Source organism: Palaemon carinicauda, chromosome 39, assembly GCF_036898095.1.
Source record: "Palaemon carinicauda isolate YSFRI2023 chromosome 39, ASM3689809v2, whole genome shotgun sequence".
Lineage (NCBI taxonomy): Eukaryota > Metazoa > Arthropoda > Malacostraca > Decapoda > Palaemonidae > Palaemon > Palaemon carinicauda.
In genome coordinates, this window is record NC_090763.1 from 14,283,204 (window position 1) to 14,305,482 (window position 22,279).

The window sequence follows — 22,279 nt, forward strand, 5'->3', positions numbered from 1 at the left end:
CTAACTACCCTACCCTAACCTAATAAACATAACCAACCTAACCTATTATTATTATTATTATTATTATTATTATTATTGAAAAAGCAAGATGCTATAAGCCCAAGGGCTCCAACTGGGAAAAATAGCTCAATGAGGAAAGGAAACAAGGAAATAAATAAACGATATAAGAAGTAATGAACAATTAAAATAACCTAACCTAATCTAACCAACCTTACCTAACATAGCCTTTAGTCAAAATTTCTATCTACAGAACTGAGTTGGCTTTGTCCCATCCTCATTAATTATGGAAGCTACAAGTTACTCCCCGCCCCCTATTCCATTATTAATGCCTTAAAATTAATCCACATAACACAGGACAGCTATCTATTTTCCCATCCAGCCCATTTAGCAAACTCGAGTAATCTCTGGCATTCGATTAATGATAAATTTTGCACATTTAAACCTGTTTTTCAATTTAAAATAAGCCATATATTTCAATACCTTAATCCTTAATATCTGGATTCTCTTACCGACCTCGGGATCAGACTTTCTTGGAATTGTCATAGAAAATCTAATTCTCCTTTTTCGTCTTCTTGTCGACTACTTTTCTATCATTTCTACTTTCGCCTCTCCTTCCTATTTCTCTCGTAATACATCATAATGATTCTGCCAAGCAGAATTTTCTATGGATTTTCCCAAAGACTATTGCTTGTTGACTGATTGATATTGATTAAGATTGCTATCTTCCATAGGCCTATTCCTTTCATAATACATCATGGTAATTCTACTAAGCCGGATTATTTAATAGATCTTCCAAAAGATGATTGATGCTGATTGATTGATAGTATTTGAGATTGCAATGCATCTTTGGCATGACGTGGGCTCTTTTGCATAGGCAGCCCACAAGAGGGTTTTTTTTTTTTTTTTTTTGAAAGGGTTCAGCATACGTTCACGATGACACACAAGGATGATGATGATAATGATGATGATGATGATGCGGCATTGAGCGACAGGAACGCTGCTTCGGTTACTTAAACATTGAAAAGGAATTTTTGATTTTTTTTATAGGTTACTTGGAGGAACTATAAAAAACACGATCTCTCAAACTACTACAATATGTGGCTTTTCGGTCCTTACAGAGGCGTAGCCAGCCCGGGGTCCTTGTGTCTAACCTCCCCTCCCTCTATTTTGTGCAGAAATTTTCTAGATTAAACATATAGGTAATAACAATCTAAACGAAAATCTATAAAAACAATTCAAAGTTAGCAAAATTTATTTTTAATTATGTATAAAACCCTTTTCATATTCTAAAATTGTAAATTCACGTCCCATTTTCGAATCTCTCTCTCTCTCTCTCTCTCTCTCTCTCTCTCTCTCTCTCTCTCTCTCTCTCTCTAAATGTTTGGTTACAAAAATTGTGGTGGAGAACCCCTTTTCAAAATCTTTGGCTACGCCACTGGGTCCTTAGCTGATTAAATGATCTCAAAAACTTCTACTATGAATCCAAATGTCCCCCTAGTGCGTTGATGGATCACCATTTGATAACAAAATAAAAATCCAGCCTAATTTTTCACCCAACTGGACATTCAACTCTACCCATTTCTGAGCTCAGCCTTCTTAACATTTTCTACTCGAAAAGCTGAGTGTAGCTACACAGGGCATTTGTCTTCCTGTATACTGTAATTCCAGCTGTGTGTAGTTACACAGGGCATTTATCTTCATGTATACTGTAATTCCTAAAGATGTTTTCAAATACACTAACTCCCATGCAGTGCTGACTTGGATCGTATCCCTAAAAAAAAAAAAAAAAAAAAAAAAAAAAAAAAAAAAAAAAAAAAAAAAAAATATCCCTTTGACTTCTGATGACCTAAAGCATAGCTTATACCCCTGCTTGTGGTGGCCTATTGGAAACGTTCCTGCCTGACGATCTGATGGACTGGGGTTCGAGTCCTGGTCATGCTCAATACTTTCTTGCTGTGTCTACAACATCATCATCCTTGTGAGGTAAGGATGGGGGATTTGGGGAGCCTATAGATCTACACTTAAAAATTTGCATTGAAAAACGGTAAATGCCCAACAACAATTATTTACCACATTAAAAACATATATATTGACGTAAAGGAGTGATATTAAGGTCACCAACCCGTAAAAGATGATAACAAAGTAAGGTACAATTATGGTCGCCTGTATTTTGCTGAAATACGGCTGAGAACTAGGCCATTGCCTAGTCCTCCCTGGACTTAGCTTGGATGGAGATGGGACTTGTGCGCTGATCATATGTATATATGGTCAGTCTCTAGGGCATTGTCCTATGATTAAAGCAAAGTCACTGTCCTTTACCTCTGCCATTCATGAGCAGCCTTTAAACCTTTGACTGACTGAGGTCATAAGGCTTATTTATCCAAGGTTTCCTAGAGGCAGAAAATTATGTTTTTTATATATTAAAAACGTACAGTAATATTTATTTCACAGCCCTTTTAATGTTCCATCCACTGCCTACCATAAGACGAAAATAGCAGTGAATAGTGGGTTCTCTCTCTCTCTCTCTCTCTCTCTCTCTCTCTCTCTCTCTCTCTCTCTCTCTCTCTCTCTCTCTCTGCGCCAACAACTGGTAGAAAAAAAATGGATACGTCACAATCATAGCACAGATGTCAGAATGTGAAAAAGAAGTGTGAATTCCAAATATATATTTCTACATGTGCAAAAACCACACTCGAACTTCGTAATTTTATTTAGTTTTATAATCATGTTTTAGAAACAGAAAATTGTTTGTAGTTATTCTAAGCTTTTGCATTAAATGGAACTTATATAAATAACTTGAATGTTTAAAATATATTATTTTCGTTAAAAAAAAATTAATCGCAAATAGAAAAAATATAATAAAAATATCCTTGTTTTCACATTCCCACCCAACACGCCACTCCCCTAACAATGTTTATTACAAATTCTTATTATTCTTTGCGGTTTTTTCCATTTTGATTTTATCAGTCGAAACACAAACTCTGATAAAAATTAATTCAGAGCACACCTGTGTAGCCTGTGCTGTACTGTGACTCCCCCTAAGGCTGAAACAGATGACTGTCTCAGTTAATAACAGTTAGTAACAGGTGTAACTATCTGTCACTTCATGGCGAAAAAAGATGGGCAATACTGATGTTTAAAGGCCACTCATGAATGGCAGAGGCAAGGGACAGTGACATTGTCCTATCAAGCAGGACAATGCCCTAGAGACTGACCATATATCATATGATCAGCGCCCAAGCCCCCTCTCCACCCAAGCTAGGACCAGGGAGGGCCAGGCGCTACTGGTGCCTCGGCAGATCGACCTATAGGCTCCCCAAAACCCCCCAACCTTAGCTCACAAGGATGGTGAGGTTGCAGGCACTAATGCCACTAACGAGACTGAGCGGGACTCGAACCTCCGACTGGCAAACACCAGCTAGAGACGTTACCAATCAGGCCACAACAACCTTGAAATATAAAATATATAAAGGCAGTGTAAGTTAAGCAACGTAAATGTAATTGGTTTCAGACAATATTTCACCAATTACAAAGTGCTCTTCGTAATTTTCTAGCTTTTAGCAAAACAAAACATTTCTTCTTAAACGTAGCAGATAATTTTACAGCGCTGTCAATTCCAACACCAGGAGTTAATTTAAGCTTATTTGTAAAGTTAGCGATTATCACAAACAAATGAATCATACTATAAGGACTGGTCCATTTCCAAGTTAATTCCACCATCCTCGTTCATAATGGTAGACAATTCCTCTTTTCAATTTCAAAATCGTCAAACCTCAGCATTCGATAGGAAGTCGGATATAAAAAGAAAAAACAAATCTTTCATTATTGTTATTTTTAGTGGAGTCCTGTCAAACGAATTTCCAGTGAGCAGTGGAATACTCCAAGTGAATCTGTTATCACCTATGCGAATATCAAAAAAAAAATTTCTTTCATTATTAATGTAAACATTAATTCAGTTTTCAAAATGAGTTTGCTTATATACAGTAATTGACGATTTGTTATGCGAGAGTTTTGTATATATAACAAGCGCAGTAATAATATAGTCCTGGAATTCTTGTGTATCATTACCTCCGCCAATAATGTTATATTTTAGAGTCGGCTTATTCATTTATTCATTTGTTTGTCTGTGTGTCTGTGGACCAATTTTGACTAAATTGTCTGTGTCTGTGGATCCAGAATCCGGATCCAGTTTTGCATTTTTCTCTATTTTCAAGATAACGTTAAAACAGAGACGGATTCTTAAGAAATTTCCACCACAGATAGATCTTAGGCCATGGAGATCTCCAATAAATTTTGGTGATGATCTGGTACTGTATCCAGATTTGCATTTTTCACATTTTTAAAGATTGTCGAGACAGATTAACATATCGGATTTTCACTGAATTTCAACAATGGATAGATATTATGCATCGGAAGAAACCATGAAATTTTGGAGGTGATACGGATCCAAGATCATGATTCTGAATCAATATTGCACTTTTCACCATCTACTGTACAGCCAGCATATTATGAAAATTGGAAGGCAACGTCCGTAGACTTTAGTGAAATGTTAGCCATATTCATTGACGGAGGTCTGAAATCTCAGATTGCTCTTGTTAGCAATATGACATACATAACCCAAGTAATAATTATTTGTTTTAACAAACCCTTATGGAGATTATAAAACATAAATAGGTATTTTTTCATCGGGTATGGCATTCATGCAAAAATATCTTGAATTTTGATGATAAAAACGGATATCAAACCAAAGAAAAGAGCAAAAGGAAATAGAAAAAACATTCAATCGATATGACCTCCTTTCCTGAATGGTTGCTCATGAATGGCATAGGCAAAGGATAGTGACAATGTACTAGAGACTGCCCATATATACAAATGATCAGTGCCCAAGGCCCCTCTCCACCAAAACTAGGACCAGAGAGGGCCAGGCAATGGCTGCTGATGATGCAGTAGGTAGATCATAGGCGCCCCAAAAATCCTATCTTTAACTCACAAGGATGGTGACGTTGAAAGCACTACAAAAAAGTATCGAGCTTGGACCGGACTCGAATCCCAGTCCGGCAAATCACCAGGCAAGGACCTTTCCAATAGGGTTCATCAAAACACAAATATTATTACTTGGGTCACGTATTACATAATGATACTGATACACAAGAATCCCAGAGCAATATATAGATTTATCACAGCACTTGTTATGTATACAAAAGTCACGTAACAATTCATCATTTATAGAAGTAAACTAATTTTGGGAACTGAATTAATATTCATATTAATCATCATCATCATCATCATCATCTCCTCACACGTCAATAGACGCACAGGGCCTCAGTTAGATTTCGCCAGTCATCTCAATCTTGATCTTTTAAATCAGTACTTCTCCATAAATCATCTTATACTTCACGTTTCATAGTCCTCAGCCATGTAGGCCTGGGTCTTCCAACTCTTCTAGTGCCTTGTGGAGACCAAGTGAAAGTTTGGTGAACTAATTTTTCTTGAAGAGTGCAAAGAGCATGCCCAAACCACCTCCCTCTACCCCATTATGATCTCATCCACATATGGCACTCGAGTAATCTCTCTTATAGTTTCCTTTCTAATCCTGTCCTGTAATTTAACTCCCAATATTCTTCTGAGGGTTTTGTTCTCAAATCTGCAAAATCTGTTGGAGATTGTTTCACTCATATATCCCGACTCAGTCCATACAGTAACGCCTATCTCACTAAACTGATATATAGCCTGATTTTTATATGTAATTTCAGCCGATTTGATTTCCAAATTTTACTTAACCTAGCCATTGTCTGATTTGCTTTTTTCAATCTTTTATTAAACTTAAATTCTAATGATCCTGTATTAGATATCATAGTTCTTAAATACCTAATTGATTCCACCACGTTAATCCTTCCTCCTTCAAATGATATTTCATCTTCCATTACATATTCTGTTCTCATTGTCTCTGTCTTTCTTATATTTATCTTGAGCCCAACCTCGTGTAATATTCTATGCATTCTGGTAAGCAAGCTTTGCAAGTCCTATGGTGTTCTGCTAAAAAGGACAGCGTCATAAGCATACTCTGGGTCGACTAATTTCCTGGTACGAATCCAGTCCAATCCTTCTCCGCCATTCCCAACTGTTCTATGCATTACAAAATCCATGAGGAGGATAAACAAAATAGGTGATAACACATTCCCTTGGAGTACTCCACTGTTCACTGGAAATTCGTTTAATAGGACTCCACTGATAATAACAATAATGAAAGAATCTTTTTTTTTTTATATTCGCCTTTCTATGTAATACTACTGTTTGACGATTTGGAAAGTGACAAGAACATTGTCCATCAATATTATCGAGGATGGCCGTATATTTGGAATTAACTGGGATATGAAATACTCCTTATTTACTGTATGATTCAGTTATTTATGATAGTCGCCATCGTTTTTAGCCTCGAAAACAAGATCACAATTTGGAACAAACACGTTTTTGGTAATAGCAATAAGGATAACCTTTCCAAGCAGGGGATTTCATTCCAGTATAGGCAAGGACTGTCCAATGTCTCTATGCCTTGAGTTCAGCTTTCCGAGAGAGGAACTGGCTGCGCTGTAAATTTTACCTGTCACATTTATGAAGAAACGTTCTGTTTTATTATTGCTAAAAGCTAGAAATTTATGAAAGCATTTAGTAATCGTCGCAAAAAACATCAGAAACCAATTATAATTGCGTTGCTTAACTTATGCTGCCTAAATATGCATATCATACAACAGAAATGGGAATATTTATGTGACAGCACCAGTCACTGCCCATTTCCAACTCTTTTTGCCATGAAGCAGCCGACAGAGTATAGCTGAGGAAGTGATATGACTGTACAGTGGGGAGGAGGATTTGATACCCTGTTTGACCAATGCTAAGTTGGTAGAAAGGCTTCAAAGGATCAAGGATGTGGCAAGCTAAATGCCAATGTACTTAGAGGGAAATACCTGAGCTATGTACCTGCAGATGAGCAATGTTGATTGCCAGGACGTGGAGAACATAAAGGCTATACTGAAGAAGGGATTCATATTGAGTCCAGGGGAAGCATATGGGCAGTTGGCAAGGCTGAGGTAGAGTGGGGTACTGGTGGGCGCTTTCACCAACGAAGCATTGTGATTGGCTGGGCTAGCAGGGAGCAAGGAGGAGTGTTTGGAAACGACCGTAAGTTAACATTTGTGAGTGGGTTCAAGACTACATTTTGGAAGAGCTGCAACAAGTTCCCAATTTTGAGTACATGCCCATAGACTGGCAGATGACGAGGGGTAGGATAATGGTAACTGTGAACAGGTCACTTACAACTGCAGTGGCTGTAAAAGGGGTGATCGTAGGTCAGTCAAATACTACTGCAATAGCTACAAGAAGGGTAGTCATAAGCCAGTCAAATATTGCTGTAGCAGCTACAAGAAGGGTGGTGGTAGGCCATTTAAACAGCAGGCACACCAAATGGAGCAATGATTACGTTGGTAGATGGGGGGAGGCGCCACATTTTTAGAACTGGTTGGTTGACTGTGTTCGAGTTACCTGGTTCCATGAGTATCTTTCAACATCCTGCCGTCAAAACTTAGAAACCAACAGTCAAATTTAGGGGCTAAATTTCAAGCAACTCAAGATACATGGATTACTAATGTTTTACCTCACATAACAAACAATTTTGGCAACAAAGCTGAACCTGAAAAACACCGTTTTAATCATGACCAATGATCACTCCAGCTTTCAGTTTCGCCACTTGGTACAACTTTTTGATGCAACTTTTTCCAGTAAAACAGTAAAAAAACATCAGAAGACTATGAAATACATAAATACTAGCATAGAGCGATTGTTTATATGATTTTAAGAGGACTTACTTTCTTCAGGTGGTTTAACAGAACAACTGTGGTCTTTTGTCACAGGGGCCATTATCGTCTGTATATCCCTGAAGGAAACAACTTCTGAACGTCACCTGAAATGAAACACGTGGACAACTGTTAAAAGCTGACAGGAACTCATTTTACAGTACAGTACATAGACATTCTTCCTAATAAGAAGATGGAATGAATGACTGATATCTCAAAAAAGGTCAATATTAAACAAAAACATGCCATAAACCATGGGTTCCCAACCTGGGGTACATGTACCGACCGTGGTACATTTTTACTCTTCCGGGGTTACATTGGATCTAAGAGACTAGCTACTACTGCGCAATACAGGGTGTAATCTGCATTGATTGAATAATAAAATCATATCACAATATCAATTTCATTGTTTTTCTTTTTCATTCTCAATTTTAGGAGTACACAGGAATCTATAAAAATACTCAAGGGCACATACAAACAAAAAGGTTGGGAACCCCTGCCATAGATCATATTGCGTGACTGATATGTGACACTATTAGATACATGCCAACAGAAAAGTCCTCTTTAAGACAGCTACTTAAACCTAATTCCCATAATCCCATAGTCCACTCTACACAAGAAATGCGAGTTTTATGACTGAGAAGGAAAACGAGGCTTCTAGGTTTATACGCCACAGCAATGAAACATGTGACGGTACATCTATAAGTTTGCCACTGCAATAGCTATTTTCCACTGTAAAACTTTCGTTAGAATGGTAGAGTCTGTAGAGATGAGGTACAAAGAATAAGGACAAAAGTAATAGCTGTTGGGTTAAACAGAAACCTTTCAAGTTAGGGTTGGACTGGACCAGGGGTCAGCATTAAACTCGTTTTTATTTGGGATGGTCATGGGTGTGTTAAATGAAGAGATTTAAAATGGACGGTTGTGGGAGTTGCTACTTGCACATGATTTAGTGATTAACATTGAAATTGAGGAAAACTTACAGAGAAGGGTTGTAGAGAGGGGTGGCTTGAGGGTAAATATGAAGAATACTGAAGCTATGGTGAGCAGTAAGGAAGGTAGGGATAGGACAGCCATACATGAAAGTAGAGGCTTGGTTCTAAAGCAGGTGGAACAATTTAGATACTTGGGATCTACTATAAATCAGGAGGGAGGATGTGAGGCAGAAATTGAGAATGGGATAAAAGCAGCCTGGGGGAAGTGGTGGGAGGTAGCAGGAGTGGTTATGTGGTAAAAAAAAAATGCCAATCAAGGTATAGGTAGAGATCTACAACACAGTAATAAGACCGATGTTAATATATGGATCGGAAACATGGGCTCTAAGATGAAAAGAGGAAGTACAGCTTGAGAAAACAGAGATGAGAATTCTGAGGTGAATTATGGGAAATCACAGCTTGAAAGATTGGAAAATGATGAAGTAAGAAGAATAGCTGGCACAGTAAAGTTTTCTGAGGTCATAAGAATGTCAAGACTGAGATGGTGTTGGCACGTGGTGAGGATGAATGGTGGGGAGGGAGTGAGGAGGGTTTGGGAGAAACTTGTTATGGGAATAACATCGAAAGAGAAACAGAGAATTAGATGGCGAGATAAGGTGAAGACTATGAAGGGAAGAAGTTTGGTGGAGGAGGTTACATTTGATAGACGCCATTGAAGAGGATGCATCAGGCAACCGACCCCTTACTGTAGAGATCAGTGGAAAAGAATATATATATATATATATATATATATATATATATATATATATATATATATATATATATATATATACTGTATATATTTATATATATATATATATATATATATATATATATATATATATATATATATATATATATATAAAATACAATATATATATATGTGTGTATGTATGTATTATATCATTATTATTACTACCTAAGCTACAATCCTAGTTGGAAAAGCAAGATGCTATAAGCCCAAGGGCTCCAACAGGCAAAAATACCCCAATGAGGAAAGGAAATAAGGAAATAAATAAAGAATATAAGAAATAATGAACAATTCAAATGAAATATTTTAAAAACATTAACAACATTGAAACAGATATTCCATATGTGAACTATAAAAAGACTTATATCAGCCTGTTCAACATAAAAACATTTGCTGCAACTTTGAACTTTTGAAGTTCTACTGATTCAACTACCGGTTAGGAAGATCATTCCACAACATGGTCACAACTGGAATAAAACTTCTAGAGTACTGTGTAGTATTGAGCCTCATGATGGAGAAGGCCTGACTATTAGAATTAACTACATAACTAGTATTACGAACAGGATGAAACTATCCGCGTAGATCTGAATGTAAAGGATGGTCAGAATTATAAAAAAATCTTATGCAACATTCATAATGAACTAATTGAATGACGGTGCCAGAGATTAATATCTACATCAGGAATAAGAAATTTAATAGACTGTAAGTTCCTGTCCAACAAATTAAGATGAGAGTCAGCAGCTGAAGACCACACAGGAGAACAATACTCGAAACAAGGTAAAATGAAATAATTGAAAGACTTCTTCGGAATAGATGGATCACCTAAAATCTTGAAAGCCTTTCTCAATGAGCCAATGTTTTGTGCAATTGAAGAAGACACAGACCTAATGTGTTTCTCATAAGTAAATGTGCAGTCAAGAATCACACCTAAGAGTCATACAAAGTTAAAGAAGCATTATCAATGCTGAGGAGCCACGGTCCTTGACCTACATACAATCATACTTTGAGTTTTGTTAGGATTCAACTTCATACCCCATTCACTAATTTTAGCTAGAGCTCTGTTAAGGGATTCACCAACCCCAGATCTACATTCAGGAGATGGAATTGATGCAAAGAGAGTAGCATCATCTGCATATGCAACAAGCTTGTTTTCCAGACCAAAGCACATGTCATGTGTATACAGTATGAAAAGTAATGGCCAAGAACACTCCCCTGAGGAACACCAGATACCACATTCCTATACTCACTATGGTGCCCATCAACAACAACTCTTTGCGATTTATTATTTAGAAAATCAATAATAATGCTAAGAAACGACCCACCAACTCCCAACTGTTTGAATTTAAAAACAAGGTCATCAGGATTAACACGGTCAAAGGCAGCACTAAAATCAAGGCCAATCATACGAGCTTCTTGACAACCATCAAGGGATATATATATATATATATATATATATATATATATATATATATATATATATATATATATATATATATATATATAAACAAAACTCATTAAGAGGGAAATTTAATGATAAAACCCACGTAAAACTTCAAAATAATTCAAATGATCTTACTTGTGTATATATTAATTCCTGCACTGTCTTGGTGTTGAGTATCGGTTAGTTCGAGTGGTTTCTGGGGTCCTCACAAGTCGTTACTCTGTTTGATTCCTTAACAACACACTGCACTTAATCTGGACAAAGTTCTACCAACCCGATTTCATGACGTTCCTCAAATCAATGCAGCGCAGAGACTAAACATCGGCAATGGATATAAAAACAAAAAGAAAATCCGCTAGAAAAAAAAAAGTAAAAACATTCCTTACTTCCGTGCGATTTGGGTCCTATAAGATTTCGATGTTTCTCAAACTTGCGCTGCACCGTAGACTAAACATATAGCAAGGAACACGAAGCTAGTTTCACGACGGCTAACAGGCATAACGGAATGTTTCCATTCAGCTGACCAGTGAGGAACGCAGTGGAATCATTTTGTCCGTTGCGATTTGCTCAAGAAGAAGAAGAAGCGTCGGTTGAGTGGAAGCGAAGCCGTCAGTCAGCAACAATAGTGTCATGATTTCCTTCAAGGTATACGGTCACCGTATTCACCGTTAGGAGCTTGTTGACGCACAGCGAGCATGGGTGCAAAGTACGTGTCAAACATTATCTCTAGCATGGATTAGAGACAGTTACTATAACTGTAGATTCCCCGTATGGTATGGTATCTTTCAGTAAACATTTCATTTTATTAGCTCAAGACAATATATTCGCGTGAATATTTTCATTTTCTCTTGGAAATGTTGTTAACATCTTGTGCTTAATAAAGTCTTATTTTGAACTATCATTGCACAAAACTAGAAAAAAAAATTAAAAATTGCTTAAAATTGCATTTGTGATAAATTAATTTGCCCGTTACATTTCGCTTTACTTTTGGACACTAATTTTTGTAGAGGATGCACCGTAAGTCAACGCATGCTCATCTTTTTATAATAATAATAATAATAATAATAATAATAATAATTACAGGTGGCATGTTGGCCAGGGCATCAACCACCAGTTGAGATACTACCGCTAAAGAGTTACTGGGTCCTTGGATTGACCAGACAGTTCTACATTGGATCCCTCTCTGGTTGCGGCTCATTTTCCCTTTACCCACTCTTACACCGAATAGTCTGGCCTATTCTTCCCATATTCTCTGACCTCACACACCTAGTAGCACTAACATTAACAAACCATTCTTCTTCGCTCAATGGGTTACCTAATGCAATGTAATTGTTCAGTGATTACTTTCCTCTGGCGAGGGTAGAAAAGACCCTTTAAAGGTTTAAAGGCCTCTCATGAATGTCTGATGCAAGGGACAGTGACCTTGCCCTATCAAGCAGGACAATGCCTTAGAGACCGACCATATATCATATGATCAGCACCCAAGCCCCCTCTCCACCCAAGCTAGGACCAGGGAGGGCCAGGCAATGGCTGCTGATGACTCGGCAGACAGACTTATAGGCTCCCCAAAATCCCCCAACCTTAGCTCACAAGGATGGTAAGTTTGCAGACACTAATGGCACTAACAAGACTAAGCGGGACTCGAACCTCCGACTAGTAAACACCAAGCAGACACGTTACCAATCAGGCCACAACAACCCTGTGGTAATCAGCTCTTCTAGGAGGACACTCCAAAATCAAACAGTTGTTCTCTAGTCTTAGTGCCATAATCTCTGTACTATAGTTTTCCACTGTCTTGGGATAGGCCTACAGTTCTCTTGCTAGAAGAGCTCACCTATTCTATCTTATTTCTCTTCCTCTTATATTTTAAAGTCTTTATAGTTTATATATGAAAGATCTATTTTAATGTTGTTACTATTCTTGAAATGTTTTATCTTGAGTGTTCATTACTTCGCTTGTAATTTATATATTCCCTTATTTCCTTTCCTCGCTAAGCTATTTTTTTTTCTGTTGGGGCCCTTGGGCTTATAGCACACTGCTTTTCCAACTTAGTTTGTAGCTTAGCAAGTAATAATTAGACGAAATTTAACAGCAGTGCCTACAAGAAGAGGTCTGGTGTCATACAGTAAGGCAAAAAAAAAAAAAAGAAAAAAAAAAGAAAAAAAAAGTTACACGTCACACAAAGGGGAATTCTTCTCATTGGCACACTATGCAGGTGTTACATCTGCACCTGTGCACACACCTGTTGGATTAAAAAGTAAAAAAAAACAGGCGAGATAAATTGTTTTACCTGAGGAACACATCTCTCTATTCCTTTTTCTGATGCAATTTATACGTCTGTTCTTGGTCATTTAAATATTTATTTTTTTCTTTCGATGTTTATTCTTCACTTTTCCGTTTCTCTTCTGTACTGTGTACAGCACGTGTTTCATACACGCTCATACACTGTAATTCTCTCTCTCTCTCTCTCTCTCTCTCTCTCTCTCTCTCTCTCTCTCTCTCTCTCTCTCTCTCTTCAAAATTAGTTGAAGTAACATTTTCTGTATGACCCTCTCACTATCATTATTCTTTGAAGTAAATCTCTCTCTCTCTCTCTCTCTCTCTCTCTCTCTCTCTCTCTCTCTCTCTTCAAAATTAGTTGAAGTAAAAATTTCCGTATGTCCCTCATTATTATGCTTTTAAGTATCATTCTCTCTCTCTCTCTCTCTCTCTCTCTCTCTCTCTCTCTCTCTCTCTCTCTCTCTCTCTCTCTCTCTCTCTCTCTTTTCAAAATTAGTTGAAGTAACAATTTCCGTATGTCCCTCATTATTATGCTTTTAAGTAACATTATCTCTCTCTCTCTCCTCTCTCTCTCTCTCTCTCTCTCTCTCTCTCTCTCTCTCTCTCTCTCTCTCTCTCTCTCCAAAATTAGTTGAAGTAACCTTTTTAGTAAGTCCCTCATTATTATTCTTTGAAGTAACTCTCTCTCTCTCTCTCTCTCTCTCTCTCTCTCTCTCTCTCTCTCTCTCTCTCTCTCTCTCATAATAAAAGAAACCTGTTAAAGCTTGCCATTGCATGTTTCACATTATTGGAATTTTTTGCAAAGCCCTCAACTGTTTGTATATAAAATCGTTATCTTGTTGAATAAAGCCACTTCTTATAGATTTCTCAGTGCTCTTAAAGTTGAGAATGAAAGAGAAATAATTAAATTGATATTATGATATAATTCTATCATTTCATCTCATTGCAGATTACCTCATGTAGGCTACTGCGCTGTACTGACTATACTCTCAGATCCAAGGACACTCCAAAATCAAACCATTGTTCTCTAGTTTTGGGTAGTGCCATAGCCTCTGCACCATGGTCTTCCACTGTCTTGGGTTAGAGTCCTCTTGCTTGAGGGTACACTCGGGCACACTATTCTATCTCATTTCTCTTCCTCTTGTTTTGTTAAAGTTTATATAGTTTATATAAGAGATATTTATTTTAATGATGCTACTCTGCTTGAAATATTTTATTTTTCCCTTTTTCCTTTCCTCACTGGGGTATTTTCCCTCTTGAAGCCCCTGGGCTTATAGCATCCTGCTTTTCCAAGTAGGGTTGTAGCTTAACAAGTAATAACAACAATAATAATACACATACATACATATACCAAGGCACTTTCCCCAATTTTGGGGGGTAGCCGACATCAACAATGAAACAAAACAAAAAGGGGACCTCTACTCTCTACGTTCTTCCCAATAATAATAATAATAATAATAATAATGATAATACCGCCTCAAGAGTAAAAATGTACCCCTGGGGTACATGTACCCCAGTTTGGGATCCCCTGCCCTGCAGGGACTCTTGGACATGTAGCATTCTACTGTATCAACTAAGGTTGTAGATTGTGATAGAACAGAGGTGTAATATTAGGGATAGAAAAGAAGTTGCAAAATTGGGGATAGAATAAAACAGAAAAAGTATAGATATAACTGTAAAACGTATTAATAGAATAAAACTAGAAAAGTAAGGATATAATAAAAGCAAAATTAGGGATAGAATAAAAGTAGGCATAGAATAAAAACGGAAACTAAGGATAGAAGAAAAGTGGCAAAATTAGGGATAGAATAAAAGTAGACATAGAATAAAAACTGAAACTTAAGGATAGAATAAAAGTGGCAAAATTAGGGATAGAATAAAAGTGTGACAAAATTAGGGATAGAATAAGAGTAGGCATATAATAAAAACGGAAACTTAAGGATAGAATAAAAGTAAAACAATTAAAGATAGAATAAAAAACAGTAAAATTCGGAATAGGATAAAAGTAGAAAATAGTAAGGATAGATTAAAAGGAAAAAGGTAGAGATAAATTAAACGTAAAAGAGGTAGGGACAGAATAAAAGTATAAAAATTTGGGATAGAATAAAAGTATAAAAATATGGATAGAATAAGAGAAGAAACAGTACGGAAAGAGCAAAGGTATCAAAATTGGGGATAGAATAAAAGTCGAAAAAGTAGGGATAGAATAAAAGGAAATAATATGGATGGAATAAATGTAGCAAAATTGGGGGTATAATAAAATTTAAATAAGTAGGCATAGAACATTATTATTATTATTATTATTATTATTATTATTATTATTATTATTATTATTATTACAACAAGCTAAGCTATAACCCTAGATGGACAAGCAAGATGCTATAAGCCCGAGGGCACCAACAGTGAAAAATAGCAGTGAAGGAAAAAAACAAGGAAATAAACAAACTACATGAGAAGTAATAAACAATCAAATTAAGATTTATTAAGATCAGTAACAACATTAAATTAGATCGTTCATATATAAACTATAAAAACTTAAAAACTAAAAAAAAACAGAAGGAAGATAAATAAGATAAAACAGCATGCCCGAGTGTACCCTCTAACCAGGGATAGAATAAAAGTATAAAAATTGAAATATAGAATAAAAGTAGAAAAAGTAGGGAATAAAATAAGAGTAAAAGTACAAAAGCGGGAATGGAATAAAAGTAGAAAATGATAGATATAGAATACAAGTAGAAAAAAGTGTTGATAAAATAAAAGTAGTATTAGTAGGAATAGAATACATTTATAAAAAGTAGAGAAAGAATGAAAGTAAAAATGTAGGCATATAATAAAAGGAGAAAAGTAGGAATAGAATAATAGTAAAAAAAGTAAGAGAGAATAAAAGTGGTAAACGAAGTAAAAGATCATAGAAATATGAGAGAGAGAGAGAGAGAGAGAGAGAGAGAGAGAGAGAGAGAGAGAGAGAGAGAGAGAGAGAGAGAGAGAGAGAGAGAATAACAGGTATATAAGAATCCAAAGCTTGATAATAGAGGGCAAGAATTAGACATTAAATTGAGAAGAGCAAAACTGGCTATTTTTTTTTTTTTTTTTGGCTTTAAAGGTGATGAAAACTATTCTGGGACACAAGCTGTTCTATTGCAAGCAAGAGCCCGTGATAGTAAAAGGCTACCGCAACCGCAATGTAAAACGACAACAACAGGGCGTGCTACAAGATAGCCACAGGTGCGGAGGTATTCTCTCCCTCCCTTTGACGAAAATGTAAACAAACTGCTACTCGCAAAAAATGAGAGAGAGAGAGAGAGAGAGAGAGAGAGAGAGAGAGAGAGAGAGAGAGAGAGAGAGAGAGAGAGAGGATATGGCCACACAAATGAATAAATAACATAGCAGGATATCAGGAGTGAGATGTATTGTTTATAAACTAGTTTTGTCCAAAAGGAAAAAACGCACTAATAGCAGATTATATTTCAAATGTAGACAGGAATGGTTAACATTAAATTGAAACAATGAAGATAAAAAAAACATAATATTCAAATAAAATAATTGTTATGCTCTTCCTGATTTAAATTACACATGTACATGACCACCTGACAGAAATTTTAAGCAACCTCGAACTCATAATGAACATAAAAGTTTGAGGTTACACTATACTTTCTTCAAGTAAAGACAGAGAACTGCACAGGACCGTAGGAATAGACACAATTACGAAAAGGGTTTATAAGGAGCTGAACTATAATTGATTGACAAGGAAATTGGGATTGAGCAATATTTTTTTATGGGAAAAGACATAAAAAAAAACATGAATAAAGAGAAATTAATGACTTGGTTAGCGAAGAGAACATAAAGAAACATTATTGTAAATGGGAAGGATATTGAATGTTCAACCAGCAACAATAAAAACAGTAAATGAAGGATTATCAAACAACAGGTGGCTTGAATAACCGAACCTCAATGCCAAGCAGTTAAATGCCTCTAGGCTGGGTTGAAAGAATTTCAGCCATATGGCCGAGAACTCCTCCTCTTTCCCACCGTTATCCCTATATTAAGGGGTCGGTTGCCTAATACACCCTCTCCAATGCCCTCTATCAAAGGCATCCTCTTCCACCACACCTTTTCTCTCCATATCCTCCTTCACCTTATCTCGCCCTCCTCTTCTTTCCCACCATTATGACTACATTAAAGGGTCGGTTGCCTGATGCGTCCCCTCCAGTACCTTCTATCATAGGCATCCTCTTCCAGCAAACCTATTCTCTCCATATCATCCTTCACCTTATTTCGCCCTCCCCTTCTTTCCCACCGTTATCACTACATTAAAGGATTGGGTGCCTGATGCATCCCCTCCAATGCCTTTTATCAAAGGCATCCTCTACCACCACACCTTTTCTCTCCATATCATCCTTCACCTTATCTCGCCCTCATCTCCTTTCCCACACGTTATCACTACATTAAAGGGTCAGTTGCCTGATGCATCCCCTCCAATGCCTTTTATCAAAGGCATCCTTATCTCGCCCTCCTCTTCTTTTTGTCACTACATTAAAGGGTCGGTTGCCTGAGGCGTCCCCTCCAATGCCTTCTATCAAAGGCATCCTCTGCCACCAAACCTCTTATCTCCATATCATCCTTCACCTTATCTCGCCATCTACAGTAATTTTCTGCTTCCCTCTCGATCTCTCCTCCCGACCTAACATGTTCCTCCCAAGTCTTCTTCACTCCCTCCCCATCATCAATTCGTATGGCCAAGAACTGGGGTTGGCTAAACCATTCTAAGCCCAATAGGGAACCACCCACCCCCAAACACATCTCCCTGTTGTACTCAACAACTACTCAGCTCAACCAGGGAGACTTCTGAATAAATGTGAATACACCTATCAACACCCAGAAAAATTCTGGAAAATGTTCAGAAAACTTTTAGGTTTAGCTTAACATATAGCCTACATCCTCCAAAAAGAATGTGAAAATCTATTCATACCCCAGGTCAGGAGGTGATGTTAAGAAACTTCTGGTCTAATTCTTTTAAAATAAAACCTATAGAGAATTTAAGGTTTGATCAACAACATGAGCAACATGTCACTGAGCTAATTCATGAGCATGCGGTTCTCATAATATCTTATGGTACAGTAGACCTTGGTACGCTCATCATCATCATCTCCTCCTACGCCTATTGAGGCAAAGGGCCTCGGTTAGATTTCACCAGTCGTCTCTATCTTGAGCTTTTAATTCAATACTTCTCCATTCATCATCTATTTCACGATTCATAATCCTCAGCCATGTAGGCCTGTTGTACAATGCAGTCAAAATTTATAAGCTTTACTCAGTAACATGGAAGAATGAACGTTAGAATAGGTAGAAGGCTAATAAATGTGTGCAACTCGGGATGTTAAAAAGACTTAAATAATGCCTAATGCGAGAACAAAATGAGACAGACAACAAAGTGTTCTTAGAAGTCCTGGAAAACAGATGATAGAAGATCAACAATGATGCAAGCTAAGGTGTTCGGCAGACACTGCCTTTCATAATTCACATAGTTTGCTCTGCACAAGTAGGTACAATAGCATGATAGCGGTAATTCAAATCAACAAATCTAACTGGTTGGAGGTCTGCCATTGCTGCCTAAGGAGTGATTTAGAGACTGGGGTTCGAGTACCGCTTAAACTCGATAGTTTCTTTGGTCGCTGCAGCCTCACCATCCTTGTGAGCTAAGGATGGGGGGTTTGGGGGAGCCTATAGGTCTATCTTCTAAGGCACCGGCAACCATTGCCTGGCCCTCCTTGATCCTAGCTTGGGTGGAGAGGGGACTTGGTCGCTGATCATATGTATATGGCCAGTCTCTAGGGCATTGTCCTGCTTGATAGGGCAACATCACTGTCCCCTGCCTCTGCCATTCATGAGTCGCCTTTAAACCTTTAAAGGAAGATAATTACGAAGGCAGTTATCAACTTATCATCCTCACACGCCAAGCAAGAACATGCCAAGCAAGAACGTGGTTGGAAGAAACTCTTTATCACTGCCTTCCGCATTAAATGATGGATGGAGGATTAGAGGCTTCTCTTCTTTGCCTGTGTAACCTGCCAGCATTCTTGTCAAACCAGCATTTACTCAGCTTGGGTGCTGACCAGAGATTGGAAGGAAAAAGGAAGAACAGTGCCAGTCACTTAACCTTCTTCCACAGACTAATGACATATTTGTGCCTTATATTTTATTATTATTACTATTATTGTTGTTGTTGTTGTTGTTGTTAATAATAATAATAATAATAATATTATTATTATTATTATTATTATTAGTAGTAGTAGTAGTAGTAGTAGTAGTAGTAGTAGTAGTAGTAGTAGTAGTAGTAGTAGTAAATAAGCTACAAGTCTACTTGAAAACGCAGGATGATATAAGCCCAAGGACTCCAACTGAGAAAAATGGCCCAGTGGGGAGAGAAAATAAGGAAATAAATAAACTACAAGCAAAGTAATGAACAATTACAATAACCTATTTTAGGAACAGTAACAATATTAAACTATAAGTACATACTTAGGTCACCCTGTTCAACAGTAACAATATTAAACTATAAGTACATACTTAGGTCATCCTGTTCAACATAAAAAGAAACATTTCCTGCAAGTTTGAATATTTGAAGTTCCACCGATTTTAAGATGCTAAAAGCCAGAATTTCGATTCCAAAAGAGTTGTGGTCGGTGTCTAAGATAAAATGGATGGAGGGAACACTCTAAAAACAAACCATTGTTCTCTAATCTTGGGTAGTGCATTAGCCTCTACCATGGTCGTTCACTGTCTTGGGGTAGAGTTCTTCTGCTTGAGGGTACACTGACACACTATTCTATTATATTTTTCTTCCTCTATTTTTAAGGTTTTATAATTATATGAGAAAAAATATATTTTAATGTTACCGTTCTTAAAATATGCTATCTTAATTGTTCATTACTTCTCTTGCAGCTTATTTATTTCATGGTCTCCTTTCATAAATGAGCTATTTTTCCTTGTTGTAGCTCTTGGGCTTAGAGCATCCTGCTTTTCCTTCTAGTGTTGCAGCTTAGCTAATAATGATGATAATGATAATAATAATAATAATAATAATAATAATAAATAAATATTAATAATAATAATAATAATAATAATAATAATAATAAATAATAATAATAATAATAATAATAATAATAATAATAAAGCTTACCTTCTCAGATTGTTTGAAAAATTTAAGTGTGTTAGACATTAGTGTTTTTAGGTCTGTTATAAGGTCACTCGAATGAAATTTGTCAACCATGGGAGAATCCATGTATTGTATAATTATGAATTATCCCATGGTTAACAAATTTCAGCCTGGTGACCTTATAACAGACATAATAATAATAATAATAATAATAATAATAATAATAATAATAATAATAATAATAACTATTATTATTATTATTATTATTATTATTATTATTATTATTATTATTATTATTATTATTATTATTTAGGCGTTGAATAATCAATGAAAAAATCGTACAGCAAAAACATAACTGAAGGAACAAACATAGCTAGCCTTTAATACTAGATCGTATCAAATTACACTATAATTCATCATCACATTTATACAGATTTGCATTATAATGATTACATGACACGTCCATATAAAATTGCTAAATTTATCTTATTTTGTCGCACCCAACAGATATGCCAGCAAGGCAGGTTTAGATTTTTTCATTTTTCCTGGTGTGGGAACAGGACAACCAGGAATTTTGCCACGGCAGCATCATTCAGCATAGCTCATATCATCTTCGGTCTTCTCGCGTGTAGATAACATTTTGAGTTTACTTAAACAAAAGGAGGATTTTGTTTTATACTTTTGAACAATATAACTAAGTTTATTTTACCTTTAAACAACTTCAGTAAGGTACCGTCCTACAAGTTTTCCAAAGAAGACACCATTACATTGGACTGTTGACAAAACAAACTTCACGCAACGTAGTACGGCCCCGGCTTCAGTCGAATAACAGGTGATTATAAAATAATATTTACATTAAATATTCCGTCGTGGTATAAAAATATTTTAAATATTAAATACGCTAATTAATATATTTAGTTTACTTTGTTCCTAGTTACTAATTATAACTCGCGGTAAATTATTTATCCTATTTATCAACGGATTCGGACACGACCGCAGCTGTTCGTGTACAGTCGGCTAGTCTAGGAGGATCGTCCTGTACCGTTAATATATGTGCTGATGTGATGCGTATCTGATGCTTTTACGTAAGCAGTGGACTTTGATAGTATCTCGTTGATTCATTACGGAGGAACTTCGAATTCAAGGTCGGTTTGGATTATTATTAATACCGAATAGGTGTAATCATTCCTTTAGAGTAATTCCTGGCTTGAAGTATCTCTCATGCTAGTCAAATTGTAAGTTTATGATCATCTTTTTATTTTTTAGAAAAATGTCCACAGAACTGTAACTGGTAAATTTATAGAAAAACACGGGACAACAAGGGGTAAATGTAGTTCGTAGGGACAGGGCGATATCTTTCTTATTACTAGCCTAATCATTTTTCCTTATGGGGAAGATGTTATTTACTATGATCTGATATACGATAATATGAAGTTATTTTATCATTTTAAATAATATATTTTACCTTTACCATGGCAATATTTTCCAAGTTCAGCCCAGTCCGAACGCAAGTCACGGGTAGCTCCTGCTTAGTTTCCAAACTTTCCCGATTGATAGAGCCCGTGTCGTCCCAGGCTAAGAATCGTTTGTTTTTACAATTTAATGCTGTCCCATCAATATACATTTTTACCCCTCCGTTAAGTTTGCAGTTAGTTGAGACATCCTTTATAGTGACATTTGATACTGCTATGATAATTATCATGAATTGTTAGGTAGGGGAAAGTTCGTTATAATGCGTCGTTCGCTGAAGCCACGGCCAAGTTACTCGATCATAAAATTTCCCCCAAGCATTGCTTCCTGCCTCACTATAATAACACCCGTTGGGCG

At 36.6% G+C, this 22,279-nt stretch overlaps 2 protein-coding genes across 4 annotated transcripts in view; one reads left to right on the top strand and one right to left on the bottom strand.

Annotated features, from left to right (window-relative positions):
• Window positions 1-11,557, bottom strand: part of LOC137631497 (UDP-glucose 4-epimerase-like) — a 48,051-nt gene extending 36,494 nt beyond the window's left edge. Inside the window, exons 1-2 of one of the 2 annotated variants that reach the window (XM_068363260.1) lie at window positions 11,403-11,557; window positions 7,863-7,957 (exon numbers count right to left, since the gene is read on the bottom strand). In XM_068363260.1, coding sequence (XP_068219361.1) covers window positions 7,863-7,914 — 52 coding nt within the window. In that variant the 5' untranslated portion in view covers window positions 7,915-7,957; window positions 11,403-11,557. Of the gene's footprint in view, window positions 1-7,862; window positions 7,958-11,151; window positions 11,302-11,402 lie in introns of those variants that run through there. The other variant, XM_068363259.1, reaches the window with a different exon arrangement.
• A 9,519-nt stretch (window positions 11,558-21,076) lies between these two features.
• The window catches only part of LOC137631015 (uncharacterized), a 28,353-nt gene continuing 27,150 nt past the window's right edge, over window positions 21,077-22,279 (top strand). The window contains exon 1 of one of the 2 annotated variants that reach the window (XM_068362562.1): window positions 21,077-21,284. The gene's annotated coding sequence lies outside the window, so the exon portion shown is untranslated. Of the gene's footprint in view, window positions 21,285-21,435; window positions 21,598-22,279 lie in introns of those variants that run through there. The other variant, XM_068362561.1, reaches the window with a different exon arrangement.